This window comes from Cydia amplana, chromosome 11 (assembly GCF_948474715.1).
Source record: "Cydia amplana chromosome 11, ilCydAmpl1.1, whole genome shotgun sequence".
Lineage (NCBI taxonomy): Eukaryota > Metazoa > Arthropoda > Insecta > Lepidoptera > Tortricidae > Cydia > Cydia amplana.
In genome coordinates this window covers 11,623,178-11,640,066 of record NC_086079.1, presented here as the reverse complement: position 1 = coordinate 11,640,066, position 16,889 = coordinate 11,623,178, and the positions used below count along the sequence as shown (strand labels likewise).

Here is a 16,889-nt window from a genome sequence, read left to right as displayed (position 1 = left end):
CACTTTGGTACACTTTAATATGTATTACTGTACAGGAAAACCAATTGAAGTAATAAATAAAAGAAATATAATTTAATCGGGAGCTCAAATAAAATTAATTCGTGGTTCAAATTCAAACAAATTAAATTTTTAATTCGTAAGTATACGTCTTTAAATACGAATTTCCTTGAAATAAATTCTACTTATTAAATAACTGTGTATTTAAGATCTGCATTTACTCATAGCACGGGTGCACGGGGACATTTAGATACTGATTGGATTTTTTTTTATAAAGCCTACCTATACTTCATAAAAAAAAATCCTGTGGTTGTCACTGTGTTCCGACAGGTTTAGCATTTACAGTTAGTCGATATAAGCCCTTATTGGTGGTGTATATGTCGGAAACAAGGAAATGGGCCGAACACACAAGTGCCGTTTTGCCTTGTTTAAAACTGCATCACCCCTATTTCTTGCTATAATTAAATAGCAGTCCACTTTGCACGTCGCATAGGTTTTCTTGGAAATCTTGAGTTTAAACATAATATTATTTCTTATGAATTCCATATAAAAATATAAAAAAATATTGACCTCACATCGACTCATTAGATTTTTGTTCCTTGACATCCCTTCTTTGGTACTAACAAATTAATTTATTCAAAACCATAAAATTACCACCAGATTACATAAATTATGTAGTGCTATCCAAAGAACTAACCGAAAGAAATACATTCCATCCTTTTTCCTTGTTTTATCATTGTTATTTTTACATATTTTAACGGCACATTTCGTAATTGTTGACAACTTCACATTTGAGCGTTTCAAACAAGACTAAACGAAAAAGTAATGCATGATCTGTTTTGACATCACTTTTGTGGGGCCATTTTTGGCGGCTGATTGGGTATCCAGTTCTTTATACTATATCAATGTACATATGTCCTAAAAAATCTTGCTCTAAGTTACGAAAACTTAACGAAAAATTACATAATTTTTTGGCACAAGTGAATAAGTTATGATTTTGTATTTATTTCGCCCAAAATGACGAAGCTTTTCAAACTAACGAAATTTTATCGACAACAAATGGAAAATCTGCCTAATACTTACAAACGCGGATTCAGCTTTCGGTTTCTGTACGGTTAATCCCTCATTTAAAAGGTGTAGGATCGCGATTTTCTAAGTGTTTTTATTTTATTTAAATATGGTTGGCATATTTTTGGGACCGAAGTAAAATCGACCCGCTTGGTATCCAAGACCATATCCATCGTCCAACCTAACCTATGAATTCCCATCATCCAATGTAACCTACTAAGTATTATGCAATATGCATTCCAATTATCCAATCTGGTTGAGTTGGCTAGATTGAACGCTGTGGTATTCTTGAAAAGACTTTATTTTGATAGATTTAGACTATTTTGAAGCTGCAGTCTTAGTATACTTTTGCTGTGTATTATTCGACATGCTTCTGTTTATTACCGCCACCGACCGCTAGATAAACGCTATTATCACCTTTATTTACTCTGGTAAAGATTACCATGCTGAATTAGTCTAAGATGTCCATCAGTGGTAGGTAAAATGGTATAAGCTGTCGAGAGTATTTTTTTAAATCCCGCATTTTCCTTCTTCGCACGCTTTTGCCATGCACAAATCACTTATTCACTCTCATAATAGTCATAATCTAGCTCATTCTTGGCAAAACGTTTTGTGTTACGCCTGGGTGGTGGAATCTTTTTCTTGAAATGAGATTTTATTTTGAGCTCTACAGTCTCTACACTGTTTTTCTTAGTGTCATAAATAATTGTCATCGCGCAAGCACAGAAATATTTTCATTGCCAGACAAAATCGTACGATGTTTCTATTATGATCGGTGGCTAATTAATTGTGACACCCCTTACAGCGTCGAAACCTAATTATTTTGTGAGTTGGAGAACTTTAGTGGTATGTAGGTACTCATGTACTTACATTTAATTTTAGCGGTGTAATCGCTAACCTTTCTATACCTAACCACAACCTAACTAGGAAATAAAACATCTATTTTAACCACGTTTTTCTTTTTGTATGAAGAGTCACGTTCATATAAGTCAAGCTTTAATAGTACTAGAATTATGTAGAAGCTGTTTTCTCTCGTTCAACTAGCAGCATACAAGTTCCAGATCATTTAATAAACATTGCCTTCCTGACATTTTATCGTTCACTATCACTGAAAATTTAATGTAATGCCGTGTTTTAGTCAGTACATCATTTGTTCGTTTTATTACTAAAGTGCTTAATGTAATGGAGTCAAATAAACTACTTATTCTAATAAAGTGGCTGCTATTTGGGCGGACAGGGGCCCAATTCTGGACTCCGCCGTCGATGATCATGAGGGTCTGAGGATTGGGTACCAGTCTGTAGCCGCGTGATGACAATGAAATGGGCATGTTATAGTGAAGAAAGCTCCGGCTTGCGTAGTCGGCGGCGAGGTGCCGTGGCAGCCGCTGTCCAGCGCCGTGTCCGAGGCGAGCCTGTCGCCCGCGCCGCTGTCGCCGCACCCCATCCCGCACTGGAGCAAGCAGCAGGTAACTTCCTGACATCTATTTAAGGACTACCATGTTACAGACCGACCTACACACGTACAGGAGTATGACGGAAGTCGTGTGCTAATAATTTTCGTCTACAGACTATTATTCTCAATCTCCATCCTTTGAGATCTTGAGGAAATCTGACTAATCCCAATAAAACCTAGTTTCACCTCTCGGTTGGAAGGTCAGATTGGCAGTCGCTTTCCTAAAAATGCCTACGCACATTTTTGCGATTCGTTGCAAATACATCAAATTTTGAATAACATATTTAGACATTATTAAACTGTACAACGGGACTTAATCACGTATTTAACAACAACAACTGGCCGGGACAATGCCGTCCTCGAAATGTCGGAGGTAAATCTTAAAACATAAATACGCGATTAAGTCCTGTTGTACAATTTAATAATGTGTAAAAATCGTGAAAGTTTAAATCAACATATTTAGAAATGAGTAACATTGAATGTCTTGTGCAGGTATGGCAGTGGGTATCGGGTCTAGGCGAGGGTCTGGAGCGGCACGCGAGCGCGTTCGCGGCGCGCGGCGTGGACGGCGCGCTGCTGCTGGCGCTCAGCTCCGCCGACCTGAAGCTGCTCGGGCTCGGCGGCGACGACCGCCGCCGCATGAAGCGCCGCCTCAAGGAGCTGCGTCAAGTGCACGAGAAACACCTCAAGGCCCTCAAAAAGGCGGAGAAGAAAGCCAAGAAGAAATAGGCCAGTCGTCCAGGGTCAGTCGCGTACACGCTTTAACACTCGTCTTCTGTAATGGTCGCATTTATTGCGAGACACACTAAAGAAGTATTTGTCTCTTCCTCACATGGATGCTTTATCTTTAATGATTTGTAATAAATGTGACTTCGTACTATGCCTTCTGTCATGGTAAAACCACTAATATAAGTTACTTGAAGAGGGGACTCTCAAGCAAGCTCGGCTAAATTTCACCTTCCCATATAAACGGAGTTTCGTTCTCATTTTAAAACTACGTGTTCGATTGTAATGTAACTTTGAACATACAATGACAAAATGAGAGCGTAACTAAGTTTGTATGGTGAACCGAGCTTGCTGGGGACTCTTACGTTTTATGTTTACGTTCTTATGTCGTTGTAACTTATAAAAGTGGTACCTAGAGTCTTATATGTTATCTCTTCTTTTCCATTGGTTTCTTCAATGAAAATTTATAAATGAAGAAGAATTACGTTTCCGTCGTGGGTTCTTGTTTGCGCTATTAAATTTGATATTAGTGCATCTGCTGTGGACAATTTTAAAGTCGTATTGTTAAAAACGAACACTTATGCGCACGAGATAGCATCATAAAAACAACATTACGCTAAATGTAATTCTTCTTTAGCCCTGTTTACTGTATTATTTTCTCACTGAACTAATTTATTCTGGGACTGTGCGACTGGCCCTGAAGATTGGCGGGTCGGGGTGAAGCGAAAGCTGTGTCCGATAGCGTAGAGAGTGCCATCTGACTTATAGCTTAGAGTTTAGTGACTGTAGGGTAGAGTCGAACGAAGATATACTAATAATCGAAATTTAGATGTAAGTGAATACGGAACAGGACAAGTAGAAAGCATTTATCTAGACTATCTAACCTAACTTATCTAATCTCTGTATGTTTTTATTCAACGTCAGTTCTTTCTTACAACTTAATTCTTTTATCGTTCCTATGCGGTATTATTTGTGTCAGTTTTCTTCAAGTCTGATGTGAAGTATGTACTGCTGGAAATCACTGGCTCAATCTAGTCATAAGATCAATCGTAAGCTGCTCGAAAGTCTGCTAATTTTCATCTAAGATTTTTGAAATACATGTATAAGATAAACTATGTAATGTTCAATTTGTATCTATTCATGAATTGTCAATATAATTGTATATTATCGCAGTAACAACTATCGGTTTGTAATTCCTAATCTTTGCAAGGTTCTATTTTTCAGACAGAAACTGGTTATTTTCGGCATGAATTTGAAAATAAATAACTTTGCACAAAATGTACTTAGTATTGTATGGCGACTGGTCGTTAGAGCGACGTTGCTACTGTGTTAGTAATATATTTAAATTACATAGAATACATTTGACATTCATCGAGCATGTGATCTCATTTCATTAAAGTTGTTACTTATGTCTTTCAACCACACTGCATTTTTTTATTCATTGCGCAATCAAATAAAATGTTTATCTTATGAAATCGTATGATTATTATAACTTATATAATTCATTGAAATATAAATACATTCCAGTGAAATTCTCTCTTGATATTTCTGTACGAGTTATCAAAATATAAGTCTGGCTTTATAGTTTTCTTAGGCAAGTTAAATAACGGCCGAGACTGCATCCACTCACAAGAACTGTTTATAGGAGCTTGTACAAATGTGAAACACTTGCCCGCGGTGAGGGAGCAGCCTCGGCCGCATAGTGTATTCAATTATTCACGTGTGTATGTTCGGTTCTGTAGCCACCTGTATCGTTCGTGTAAATAAGCCGGGCGCGAGCGCGGCGACTGGCGTGGCGGCGTGCTTCATAACTCTGTATGACTGAATGTACGTTGTGCATTTAGGATATTTATTTTAATTAAGAAATAACGAATAATGTAAGTAGGAAGTCCATTAACAATTGCCAAAATTGATCAGTACTGTTTATAATTGTTGATTTTTTTAATTTAAATTTTCCTTAAATTATTTAATATTTATTTTGGGACCAAATTAATTTATTGTGTCTTACAGTTTATTATTTATGTATTTGGGTGTGCGGTTGGGAGAGATTTTTTTATTTATAATTAAATAAACAAACCAAAGTCTACATCATATTGTTTTTTACTATCAATTATGATTAATGTGAACATCATGTACATTTCCTAAAATGATGGTGAAAATATAGTCTGCAGTGGTAATGTGTGTTTTCTTTTTCTCTTTTTTTGCATGTTGTGTAAACTATTTCACCAACATATCTGACAAAAATAATGTTTAGCTACACATATTTTAAGACATGAAGTTTATCCTCATGATGAGTGATGACTTTAGATCTTGTTGTTGAAAGGGTTACTACCTGGCTAACCTGGCTATTAACTTTCACCTAAATGATTTTTAATATACTTATTACTCAAACTTTATTATTTATATTTTTATTGGTAAATTCAATTAACAAACAAAGTACATTAATTATTCAACTACTTTATTTTTCCTGTTTTTATTTTTACTTCTTTTCTTTTTCTTAAACTTCTTAGGTGGGGTACCTCCTTCTTTTTCATCCTCATTTCCATAACTGATGGTTACAAAGGCTCCTGGTTTCCTCTTTGGTGGTGGTGATGGAGCTTTAGGTTCCTCATCAGAAACATCACTGTCATCTTTTTCCTCTGTCTGCTCAATACTCTCCTCTGCTTCAGAGTGTTCATCTGATTTGTCCTCTTTCTTGATAAGTTGGCTTTGCCTGTTCAATGTCACGCAGGTGACTCTACAAGCAGCATTATGTGAGCTTAATTCACTTAATTTGGAATCATTCTCTGACCAAACTTTAATTTCTCCTGAACTGGATAATGAATATAATACATCATTATTGTAATGAAGACACTTAACTCTTTGCTTGTGGGCTTTGTAAGTTAGGGCTTGAGTGTCAGAGACAGTAAAGGATATAATATTTCCGTTGTCCAATCCTACATACATCCTTTCATCAGATACCCATTGTACTGATGTTGGTTTAGTGGTGCATTTTATTTGTTTCTCAATTCCCGCTTTACTTATTGTCCACACATCTACATTTTGTTCATGAATGAGGGAGAATCTGTCACCAATGGGCGAAAACTTAATTTCGGTAGGCAAAGTTACACCCTTGCTGGAAAGATTAATGGTGAAAGCGGGGCGTCCCTTGACCAAGTTCCAAGTTCTTAGTGTCTTGTCACCTCCTATACTTAGAGCTAGTTTGTCAGATGGGTGTACTGCTATATCAGTAACAGGAAATCCTGAAAGAAAAGTATATCTAGCCACTTATGGTTCATAATAACATGAAATTCTATTAACTCAAACTTATAATGTCATCTGTAATTTGCCAGGTCTCTATTAGTAGGACATGCATACCCCAGGTGTTTGTAACGGGTTTGGGAATTATACTATAAGACCAGTAAACTGGTGCATTAAAAAAATAACTTGAGAAAGACTAAAGAGATTCCATTGTATAGAGAATTTAATAGGTTCTAAGTTTGAGAAGCCCTGTCTTAAATGGTTAAGGAACCAAAGCATTCAAATGGTAAAAAGTTGACACTATCTGATACTTGAGGTATGATTAGCCAAAAAAAACGGGCAGTATTCAATTACCTTGATGAGCTTTCTTCCATATTTTCTCAATTTGCCAATTGCCAGTTCTCGTCACAATAATTGATCCATCGTCACTCCCAGTAAGAAGGTGTGTCCCATTGTGTGTGAAAGCAGCAGTATTTACAGAACCATCGTGGTTCATGAGGACAGTGTGCTCCTTCCGGGACTTCATATCAATGACCACTACTTTGTCATCACTGCCACCAGAAGCTAAAAATTTGCCAGCTATGGACACACATCGCACTGAAGCTGTATGTGAATGTGTAGCAAAGGTTTGTTTAATTTTGCTTTTCTGCAAGAAATTGTATTATTCTGTTATATTTATATGCTTTGAAAACCAGAAAAGTATTGACATGACAATGTTTATGCTCCAACCAGCTAACTTACCTCATCTTCATAACTAAGTGAATATCCTAGCAAAAAGCCTTCATAGGTGCCGACTACTATTTCGTCCATTATAAAATACAAGACAGTATATTTTATAAGAAAATGAACATCGCAATCGCAAGTCGCAACTAATCGCAACCTCACCAGTGCAAGTGCACCGCACACGTTTCTTTTGACATTGACAGAACGAAAAGGTCGAAAAGTGTCAAAGCTGCATTTGACGTTTTCGTTCAGAAGTGAAACGAAGACAAACTGACGATAATAAAATTTAAAACCTTGCAAATTGAAAGTATAATTATTTTAATAAGTAACTTTAAGGATATAAAGTAATTTAATTACAAATTATGAAATAAAATACTTGTTTATTTTCTATATCTAAATAAATTTAGAAAGTTCTGCAGAAAACCGAGTATTGGAGTTTTGTTGTCCCAACTCTATCAAAATAAAATGACAGCGTCAAGTCAAAGAAGAAAGGATTGAGTCTCCACAAATTTGTCTTTTTATAAAAATAAAACTAGTAGATGGATATCACCGTAATTTTTAGTTCATAGGACAGTGCAGTGTTTTTTGGTGACTTGCATATACATTACCATCATTCTGGTGAGTAAAATACTGCAGAAAACCTGCATAATTCCGTTCAAACGTGTTGCTATCGATCTCCGAGGGTGGCATTATTCGCTAGTATTTGTTTTGGGTGCAGGATTCCCAAAAGAGGACTTACCTGGACATCTACAAGATGGATTTGGCGGAGACCATGAAGAGTGTGCTCGCGAAGAGCACTGGCGGGTCGGGCGGCGGCGGAGGAAGCGCGGGCGCGGCGCCGCACGCCGCAGAGGGCTACGTCACGGAGAAGCTGTACATGCTGCTGCAACTGTATCTGCAGAACAAGGGCTGGAGCCCCAGCATCGAGCTGTTGCAGTGTTTCAGTGACCTTAAGGACTCCTCCATGCTGCCCAGTGCTGCATACCTTCAGTAAGTCAAATTAATTCTTATTGGATACTTAATAGTCATAAAAAATGTTATCAAACCAATTTATTCTTAATTTAACAATTTACCTTGCATTTCTATAATAACTTTGATAGTTGCAATTCTTTACAATAGTTAAGTAGTTGCAATGTCATAAGACTTCTCATATACAAATCATTTATTCATACCAAAATACATCTCAAGTCACATTACAGATAATTTACAATAAATACCTATAAACTAACTTATATACTAAAACTACAAATTCTCTACTTCTCATATTAATTTCAGAATGATGGCATCAAGAGTGGGGCTGGATACGCAAGGCCGACTAATTCTTAGAGAAAACGGGAAAATAATTCTGCCTTATGAGCACTTTGCCAATGCTGTTATGCTGAAGCATATGAATGGTCCCCATGGCCTGCATTTAGGTTTGGAAGCTACAGTCAGAGCAGTAAGTTTTCTAAATACTATGTCTTACCAGATCTGCTATAAGATAAATGATTACAGTGACATACAGAAATAAACAAAAGTAAAGTGAGAAAATAATGTTGCAGTAGATTTTTTCGTAATATATTTACGAGACAGAGAACTATGACAGTAAAAGTACTCTATCTTATGAGTTTAGTATATAATATCTCTAAAAAGAGAGATATATGCATGTAAAAAGTTGGGTGTTGTATTGTGTTTGACGCCAATGTCTGTCTGTCTGTCTGTGGCATTGTGGCTCTCTAACGGATGGACTGATTTTAACACGGTTGTTTTTACGTGAAAGCTGGTTTCCTTGCGGCGATTCTTAGCTATGTTTGCTATAAGTCCCTCCATCAGTTTGAGGAGTATCAGCTCTTTTCCAAAATGATGTAAGGCATTTTTGACATATAGCATTAGGGGGTTTTCAAATTTTTTAATTTAATAGTACATTCACGAGACAAAAGAATAATATTTTTTTTTGTTTTTATAATAGTTGAAATTACATTGAGTGTACATTGTAATGTACATTGGGCTGAACGAGGATATAGTTGTGTGAGGCGAATGTTAAACTGTTTCTCTATGTATAACTTGTAGGTGGTAGAATCATACACAATAGGGCGGGAGCAGTTTGGCATGGAGAAGGAGTTCATCGTAGAGGTGGTGCAGAATTGTCCGAACCCAGCCTGCCGCTACTACAAGAACCAGCTAGAGATGACGCAGAAGTCCATACAGCAGCACCTTTCGCAACAGCCTACTTATATTCCTGGTATGTTTTATATGGATCAACTATAGTACCTACTCATTCTAACTATATTACTCCCGTGAGACTCGAACGCATACGGCCGCGTCTACATGTTGCGCGCTCAATCACTAGAGGCGGTGCAGTCGGTACTCCTAAGCCCGTACCATGAGTCACTGACAGTGTCAAAACTGACATTGTCATACGCTATTGAGAACGTAATGATTTACTTTCTATACATCTCGCTCGCACTAATATGCAAGTACGGGCGATATGCATAGAATGTAAATTACGTTCTCGATGGCGTTTATAGCGCCAAACAGGTGGTAGCCACACTAGTCTAAGATCCTAGAAAACGGATCAAAATATGAAGAGCATATATTCGACTTAATAATATGTATGTGAGTAACCCATTGAAATTAATTTTAATATAAGTAGTACTGATTATTAAATAATGTTCTCTTCAGCTTAAATAAAATATTTTGCGATTGACGTTATTATTCGTGAAATATGTTATTTAATGTAGTTAAATACTGTTTGTAAGTACAAACAAACCAAAAGCCTAATAAACAGGTTGGAGATACATATGACACATAATTTTTTCATTAAGGTACATATATTCTCTTGAAAAAAACTTAAATTTATAGTATAAAGTTCCTTAAAAAGGGCTATTCTCATATTTTTGTAAGGGCATCTAAATAGGTATTCCGTTTCCAAAAAGAAAGATTCCTTAACTTTCGAATTTTCGAATACTTTTTGAAACTTACCGCAACTTGCACGTGTGTAGTTTGTACCTATGTTTTGCGATAACGTGCAGAGTCGGGCGCGGCGAACCTGGCGGACAGCCAGGCGGTGGAGCGGCTGCTGCGCGGCTCGGCGCTGCAGGACTACCAGCTGCCGCTGGCGCCGCACCTCGCCGCCCTCAGTGAGTTGCTATGTAAACATCCACATTTTTATTTTATTTATTTATTTAAACTTTATTGCACAATACACAAAAATAATGTACAAATGGCGGACTTAATGCCTAATGGCATTCTCTACCAGTCAACCATCGGGCCAAACAGAGACGGTATCATCTTGGGTTGTCCCATTCGTTTTTCGTCAAGTTCTTAAATTAGTCCTATTCTGCTTTCGTCACCCATTCTACATTCGTCACAATCGTCAGTGGTTTTCGATGTAGAATGAGTGACGAAAGCAGAATAGGACTAATTTAAGAACTTGACGAAAAACGAATGGGACGACCCAAGATGATACCACAGAGACATGTAAAATTGGTGCAAGGAGAAAAAGGAATTTAATTATTAGAACTTAGTAAACAACTAAACAATTAATAATTCTGATAAACTACATCTTATCCTTCCTCTTATCTTAGCGGTCTTTTATTCTTCTTCTTTGCCATATCCCGTTATTTGGGGTCGGCCCTCGTACGAAGCCGCCAGATTTTTCTGTCCTGGGATGGGTTGTCGATGTGTTGATCTGCGCCCGCTCCATGTCTTTGGTAACGGTTGTCTGTCACGTGGTAAGCGGCCACCCTTTGCCGTTCGTTTTCTCTGGGATGGCCAAGGCTTTTTGACTACATACTCTTCGTCATTTTTATTTTTTTGGAACTGGTTAGAACAAAAACCCCTTTTCTATACATACCATATAGTTAGTGGCACCTTAGTCTATAGACTATAGTTGCAGAACTCCAGCGGTTCACGTGAGCACTTCTCACATGCGCGTTGCCGGCCGTTAACCCTTCGGAACCCAGGCAATTATGTATATATCTTATACCTACAATATGTTATATGCGACTATACTGACATCTTATGATAGTACTAGACACCAAAAAAACATGAACCCTTATTTTTTTTAACCCCCTACTGTTGTATGAATCTGAGTGGAGTAGGTGGTCGTTACGTCGTTTTTCATCCAAATACGCTTCCACTAGGGTTGTGATAACGGGTAAAATACAAGTAGGTATAAACTTTTAATCAATTATATTACTGAACCAAACAGCCCAATCAGGTAATATACCTAATTAGCACAGGTTGAAATATTATAAAATAAATGATTTACATGACCAGTCAACTCCCATCGTCGCAACATCACGTCAGCAAAAAAGTTACCTCTGCTTCAATATCGCGGCTGCGCAAAATGCATAAAAATGAATAAAGAAACGCCTGGGAGTTGACATTTTCGAAGAGTAGAGGGGTGAAGTGTCTAAAGTTAAACGTTTTTCATATTCCAGCGGGGCTAACGTCGGAAAAGCCGGACCGGCGCACGCAGACGCAAGACAAGCTCTCTCAACACCAGCAACAACTACTCCTGCAGCACCAGTCCCGCTCGCTGCACCAGGACAAGTACAGCCACCAGCGCTCCGGAACCTCCTCCGACACCAAGAAGCATCACTACACAGACGAGCACAAACTCACTGACTTCCTCAGGTCAGTGTGGTCAGGACAGTATGACCCAACACAGTGTTACATATGTGCAGCTCTTTCCCAAATCCTACTTCTTCATTTTATCACACTTGCTGTAACAAGTAGTGAAATTGGTAGTTATGTAGGTACTCTATATTGGATCTTTCGGTATCGTATCAATGTAGTGCTACTTTTACACTACTGAGGAGTGTCTTTTCAAAAGGGTTTATTTTTTCTGGGAATCTATTTCTAAATTGGACCTTAAGTTTTCTTGAGCAAGGATCTCTCTAGAAGTACCGCTAAGAAAAAAATAAACCCTTTTGAAAAGACACTCCTCTACTATTGTATCTGGGCTATCTGGTTTTAAGTAATCAAATGGTAATCTACGTGAAAAACTATTAGCGTCAATGCGGATATGTGTGGTCACTTGCTGACAGTTTCGATCGCAAGCTCGATTTTGTTACGATGTTGTATATCTTTGCGTAACAACTCTCGCGCGCCCAGATTGAAAGTTACATCTGCGTTGGATTTTAGCCCTGTGAACGCCACGCCTATCGTGTGCGGCGCGGCATGTACAAAGGTTGATATTGGGCTGGAGCCGTGCGCGTAAGTTGACGACTTTGGCGGTCAAAGGGTTAACAGACTTATTGGCAATAAGGTTGTAGAATTTAATAAAACTTATTTTTGATATATTTATTTCTCACTTGATGGTCTCATCGGAAGATCTGCGCTGGAAGTCGCCAGCAACATGCTGAGATGGGGCCATTTCGTGACACTTTATTTTCACTATGTTCTTTTTGGTCGCTGCTCGACGCAACGTCGACGCAACTGCGCAGCGACGTCATTTTCCATAGCGCTGACCAGACGCCGACGCTCGAAAGACGCTAGATGTGGGGTGGCCCTATGTGTTTGTGTATTGTCAGTGTGTTTACGAATAAAAAACTATTCTATTCTATTTAAATTTCCAGAGCGAACCTAGAAAGCCTAGAGTCGCTATCGGGCTCGGGCGGCGGCAGCGGCGCGCCGAGCTCGGCCTCGGGCGGCGGCGGCGGGGGCGGGCAGGAGCGCGTGGTGCGCGCCTTCGCCGAGCTGGCGCGCAACCTGCAGCGCATGCGGCCCTGCGTGCGCCCCGCCATGTGCAAGCCCTACGGCAAGCAGTCCGAGCAGCTGCAGAAGAGTGAGTACCCTCTACCAACTTCAATATACAGGGTGGCCCATTTAGATCGGTCAGTATGGGAAAATTTGAAACTATTTGACATACGACGATCTCTTCTTAGGAACCATGTCATCGATTTTAGTAACAAGAAAAACTGCATTCATACATTTAAATTTTTTTTATGTAAAATGTATTGAAAAAAATGGTGGCCATTTCGAAAACATACTAAAATAAATTAAAGGATATGAAAACAATGCATTTAATTCATTTCAGACATCATGTTTCATAGTAACATTTACTGCTTAAGACCTACACAATCGATATCTAAATAGAAATAATTTTAGATTTTTTTATTCAAAACGTCCGGGTTCGATTCCCGAGCTGAGTACACATTTTTTTTAAATGTATGAATGCAGTTTTTCTTGTTACTAAAATCGATGACATGGTTCCTAAGAAGAGATCGTCGTATGTCTTATAGTTTCAGATTTTCCCATACTGACCGATCTAAATGCGCCACCCTGTATAAACGTCTTTAAGCTGACATTCTATGGAACTTGCGAACTATGTAAACAAAAGTTACTAGAGTCTGTTCGGAAAGAGAAGAGTCGTGGAATGTATTGGCCCCCATATATTCCACGACTCTTCTCTTTCCGCGCAGACTCTAGTAAATTGACATTCAGAGTCAATGGGGTTTGCCGGTCGAAGTATTAAGCAGATGGCGCCATCGTAGCTTGCCCTGTCAATCCCTAGAATTGTATCAAATTTTTGTTTTTTAAATGCCCTGGTTGCCAGCCTTTTAAGCCATCTCATAGAAAAAGGTGCAAGCTATGATGACGCCATCTATGCAAACCTTTGACAGTTGCCAACCCCATTTTAATATGGCGGTTTGTTTACATAGTTAGCAAGTTCCATAGAATTACATTTTAGGGGTGGTCACCCATTTAATTATCTTGATCATTATTTCAATACATTATAGAAAATATTTTTACACAATTCAATGTATTTTAACCATAACTAGGAGTTTCTTAAAATTGACTTTTTTCGCTTCTCTTATTTATTTATTTGTTAGCATATTATGTCCCACTGCTGGCAAAGGCCTCCCTCTCTTTCTTCCACGATTATGGAAGTACCATTGTAGCGGTGGTAACGGATGGTGTGTGTTCCAGTCCTGCTGGATACCATCCAGCTGGTGCAGTCGCTGCGCAGCTACCTGCCGCCGCCGCACATCCAGGTCACCTCGTGGAAGAACGACGACAAACTACGGTAACACATTATTTTATTAGCTTTTGCCCGCGACTTCGTCTGCGTGGAGTTAGTAATTTGGGTACTTAGCTTATTTTTACCCAATCTGCTTTTTAACGATTCCACATACAAACTTCCACCCCCCTTTTCACCCCCTTAAAGGAAGATTTTTGGGATAAAAACTACCCTATGTCCTTCCCCGGGACTCAAACTATCTCCATACTAAATTTCAACTAAATCGGTTCAGCGGTTATATTGATTGCCCATACAAATTTCCACCCCCTTAAAGGGTGAGTTCTGTGATAAAAACTACCCTATGTCCTTCCCCGGGACTCAAACTCTCTCCATACCAAATTACAACTAAATCGGTTCCGCGGTTTAAGCGTGAAGAGGTAACAGACAGACAGACAGACAGACACACTTTCGCATTTATTATATTAGTATGGATTATGGTTACATGTTACATGGGCCACTCTACTTTTTCATGGCCATTAAACTATTGCCAGAAAAAAGTATGATAGATATTGTATTTGTGTATGAAAATTGTATTCCCAAATTGTACCTGAACCAAATAACAGGAATTTGTTGACCAAAATTCATATATTATTATAGATTGAAAAATATGGTAATGCAGTGGTAAACGATGCCTTATTTTCATACAAATCGGGAGACAATCAAGGACTGAGTTACTGCGATTAAGAATATTTATACAGTTATTTATTGAACAAAGCTATCGGGATTGATAACCTAATTAAGCCTCTTTCTTCATCACAAAACAGAAAATGAAAGTAATGGACAAGTATTCTACAATATGCATTTTACGAAAAAGTGTCAAAAAACTTGTAAAGTAGAATGGCCGACATATCCTTGTCTTCAAACTTTGTCTTGTATGAGGATCAAACGTGTAAATCGGACTAAATGAATTAAGAATATTCGAGGCAGAGGGTTAACACATTCACATTCACTGCCAGCTACCCGCTAGGCGGGTTCTCTGATCATGGGCGCTTTTTGCTACTTACCGTTTTCCCGTATTATCGGCTACACTCGTAGCGCGTAGCACGCGCTGGCACCAAATACAATCATCATCAGGCCTTTAACATCTTGATAGATGATTAATGCAGTGTCTATAGTGCTATCAATATAGCAGATATATTCGTTTGCTATGGAGTGCTGTAATTAAGTGCTAATTTTTTAAATGTTTTATAAAAAACATTTCAACTAGCCCTGAGGCCCTCCCCTTACAGGCAAACCAATTTCAATGTATTATTCTGTTATTATTCCAGTTCGAACAACATGGAGGAGATTGAAAATCGCAAAATAGTGAGCGGCAACTAGCCCCAGAGTCTGCGGCTGAGCGCCCTCTCACTCTAGGTAGTCCCTCACTTCTGTCATAGAGAAAAAATACATAGAGTGCTCACTCCATACATCAGTTTTAGTACCAAAAAGACTATTAGCATCTAGCATCGAGTAGCGGAACTATCAGTACTGCTACTTGACAATAGATGTCGCCACCGACCGGAAAGTCTTATGCTGTTGAGATAAGACTTTCCGGTCGGTGCTACATCTATTGTCAAGTAGCAGTACTGATAGTTCCGCTACTCGATGCTAGATGTAGACACTGAAATTAATAGTCTGAACTGATGTATGGAGTGAGCACTCTATGTATTTTTTTCTCTATGCTTGTGTTCACACTGGCACTGCACCGGACTCTATCGCTAGCGACATCTATGTCCAATAAAAGTCACCGTTGACAGAGGTTTAAACAGCAACGAAAATATATAGAACCTTGTCTCTTTAACTACTATACATATATGTACATTCATACTGATTGAGTGATCTCAATTAAGCACTCGTCGTAGAAGAGAAACGTATTGATTTATTATGACATGGTTCTATAGTGGCATAGGAATCAAACTGGTTGACTGTACATTTTCAAAGCTGCGCAAGTATGGCTTGGCCAAGCGTCGTTGTCAAAAGTAATACTGTCTTTTTATTACGCTAGTATCGTTACAATAAGTTATTGACAGATTTGGCCAGTCAACCTATATCTGGCATATCAGGGTGCCTAGCCAAGATGCCGCGGACGCCAGATAGCTACGAGTACGCTACGGAGCGAACGATACGGTAATCTATAACTTTTCCATATGAGTGCGACAAAGACAGTTGCGTTTCGTTCGCTACGGAGCGTAAACGATTGGCTACGCACCCTGCTGATCACGAAGAGATACATATGGTACTGTATATGTATAATGGCGTTCGATAGAAATGTTCTAATCTGTATTCTTCTAAAGAAAGTTTTATAGAGTCATAAGCCAAATTGGTTAGATTTTTCAACTACCAAGTCGATAGCGAAGATCACGTAAAGTTGCTCGCAATCGCAATTATTTAAAATGTATCTTCTATTGAATACTATTTTGCATCATTTTACACCATAATACATGGTGTCTCTGACCATGGGGCTTGAAATCCAGGGCTTGATTTTACTCGCTAAACTGAGCTACGTTTACTATGGGACCAACCCTAAAATCGGGGAGAAATTTTTGGCTTTTCCATAGCAAAAGTTGACACCTGATCAGCCAAAATGTATGAAAAAGTAAACAGTTTTTTCGGGATTTCGGGGTTGGTGCCATAATAAAAGTAGCTCAGTTTAGCGAGTAGAATCGAGCCCTAGATTTAAAGCCCCATGGT

The 16,889-nt window shown here is 38.6% G+C and overlaps 3 protein-coding genes across 4 annotated transcripts in view; 2 read left to right on the top strand and 1 right to left on the bottom strand.

Annotated features, from left to right (window-relative positions):
- Positions 1–3,381, top strand: part of LOC134652327 (uncharacterized) — a 44,126-nt gene extending 40,745 nt beyond the window's left edge. The window contains exons 59-60 of the mRNA XM_063507498.1: positions 2,401–2,531; positions 3,011–3,381. Coding sequence (XP_063363568.1) covers positions 2,401–2,531; positions 3,011–3,247 — 368 coding nt within the window. The 3' untranslated portion in view covers positions 3,248–3,381. The remainder of the gene's footprint in view (positions 1–2,400; positions 2,532–3,010) is intronic.
- A 2,255-nt stretch (positions 3,382–5,636) lies between these two features.
- On the bottom strand, positions 5,637–7,340 carry LOC134652488 (p21-activated protein kinase-interacting protein 1-like). Its single transcript, XM_063507682.1, has 3 exons — positions 7,226–7,340; positions 6,839–7,130; positions 5,637–6,486 (listed from the first exon to the last, which is right to left on the bottom strand). Exons 1-3 carry the CDS (start codon positions 7,292–7,294, stop codon positions 5,690–5,692), a joined length of 1,158 nt encoding a protein of 385 aa, XP_063363752.1. The 5' UTR covers positions 7,295–7,340; the 3' UTR covers positions 5,637–5,689.
- Positions 7,341–7,662: 322 nt separating this feature from the next.
- Positions 7,663–15,590, top strand: LOC134652223 (uncharacterized). Of its 2 annotated transcripts, none has more exons than XM_063507392.1 (9): positions 7,663–7,825; positions 7,926–8,197; positions 8,483–8,645; positions 9,257–9,428; positions 10,219–10,338; positions 11,632–11,827; positions 12,772–12,980; positions 14,126–14,222; positions 15,485–15,590. In XM_063507392.1, exons 2-9 carry the CDS (start codon positions 7,962–7,964, stop codon positions 15,534–15,536), a joined length of 1,245 nt encoding a protein of 414 aa, XP_063363462.1. In that variant the 5' UTR covers positions 7,663–7,825; positions 7,926–7,961; the 3' UTR covers positions 15,537–15,590. The 2 variants fall into 2 exon arrangements, with proteins under 2 accessions (XP_063363462.1, XP_063363463.1); XM_063507393.1 differs by having other exon boundaries at positions 7,666–7,825; positions 10,219–10,326.
- Positions 15,591–16,889: the final 1,299 nt, after the last annotated feature.

What these genes read in the sequence shown, in the direction of transcription:
- LOC134652488 (XM_063507682.1), bottom strand. Translation starts at nt 7,294, where the DNA reads ATGGACGAAATAGTAGTCGGCACCTATGAAGGCTTTTTGCTAGGATAT. An exon ending in CACTTAGTTATGAAGATGAG is followed by an intron (nt 7,131 to 7,225) that starts GTAAGTTAGCTG and finishes AATTTCTTGCAG; the next exon opens with AAAAGCAAAATTAAACAAAC. An exon ending in ATGGAAGAAAGCTCATCAAG is followed by an intron (nt 6,487 to 6,838) that starts GTAATTGAATAC and finishes CTTTTCTTTCAG; the next exon opens with GATTTCCTGTTACTGATATA.
- LOC134652223 (XM_063507392.1), top strand. Translation starts at nt 7,962, where the DNA reads ATGGATTTGGCGGAGACCATGAAGAGTGTGCTCGCGAAGAGCACTGGC. An exon ending in ACAGCCTACTTATATTCCTG is followed by an intron (nt 9,429 to 10,218) that starts GTATGTTTTATA and finishes GATAACGTGCAG; the next exon opens with AGTCGGGCGCGGCGAACCTG. An exon ending in AAGAACGACGACAAACTACG is followed by an intron (nt 14,223 to 15,484) that starts GTAACACATTAT and finishes TTATTATTCCAG; the next exon opens with TTCGAACAACATGGAGGAGA.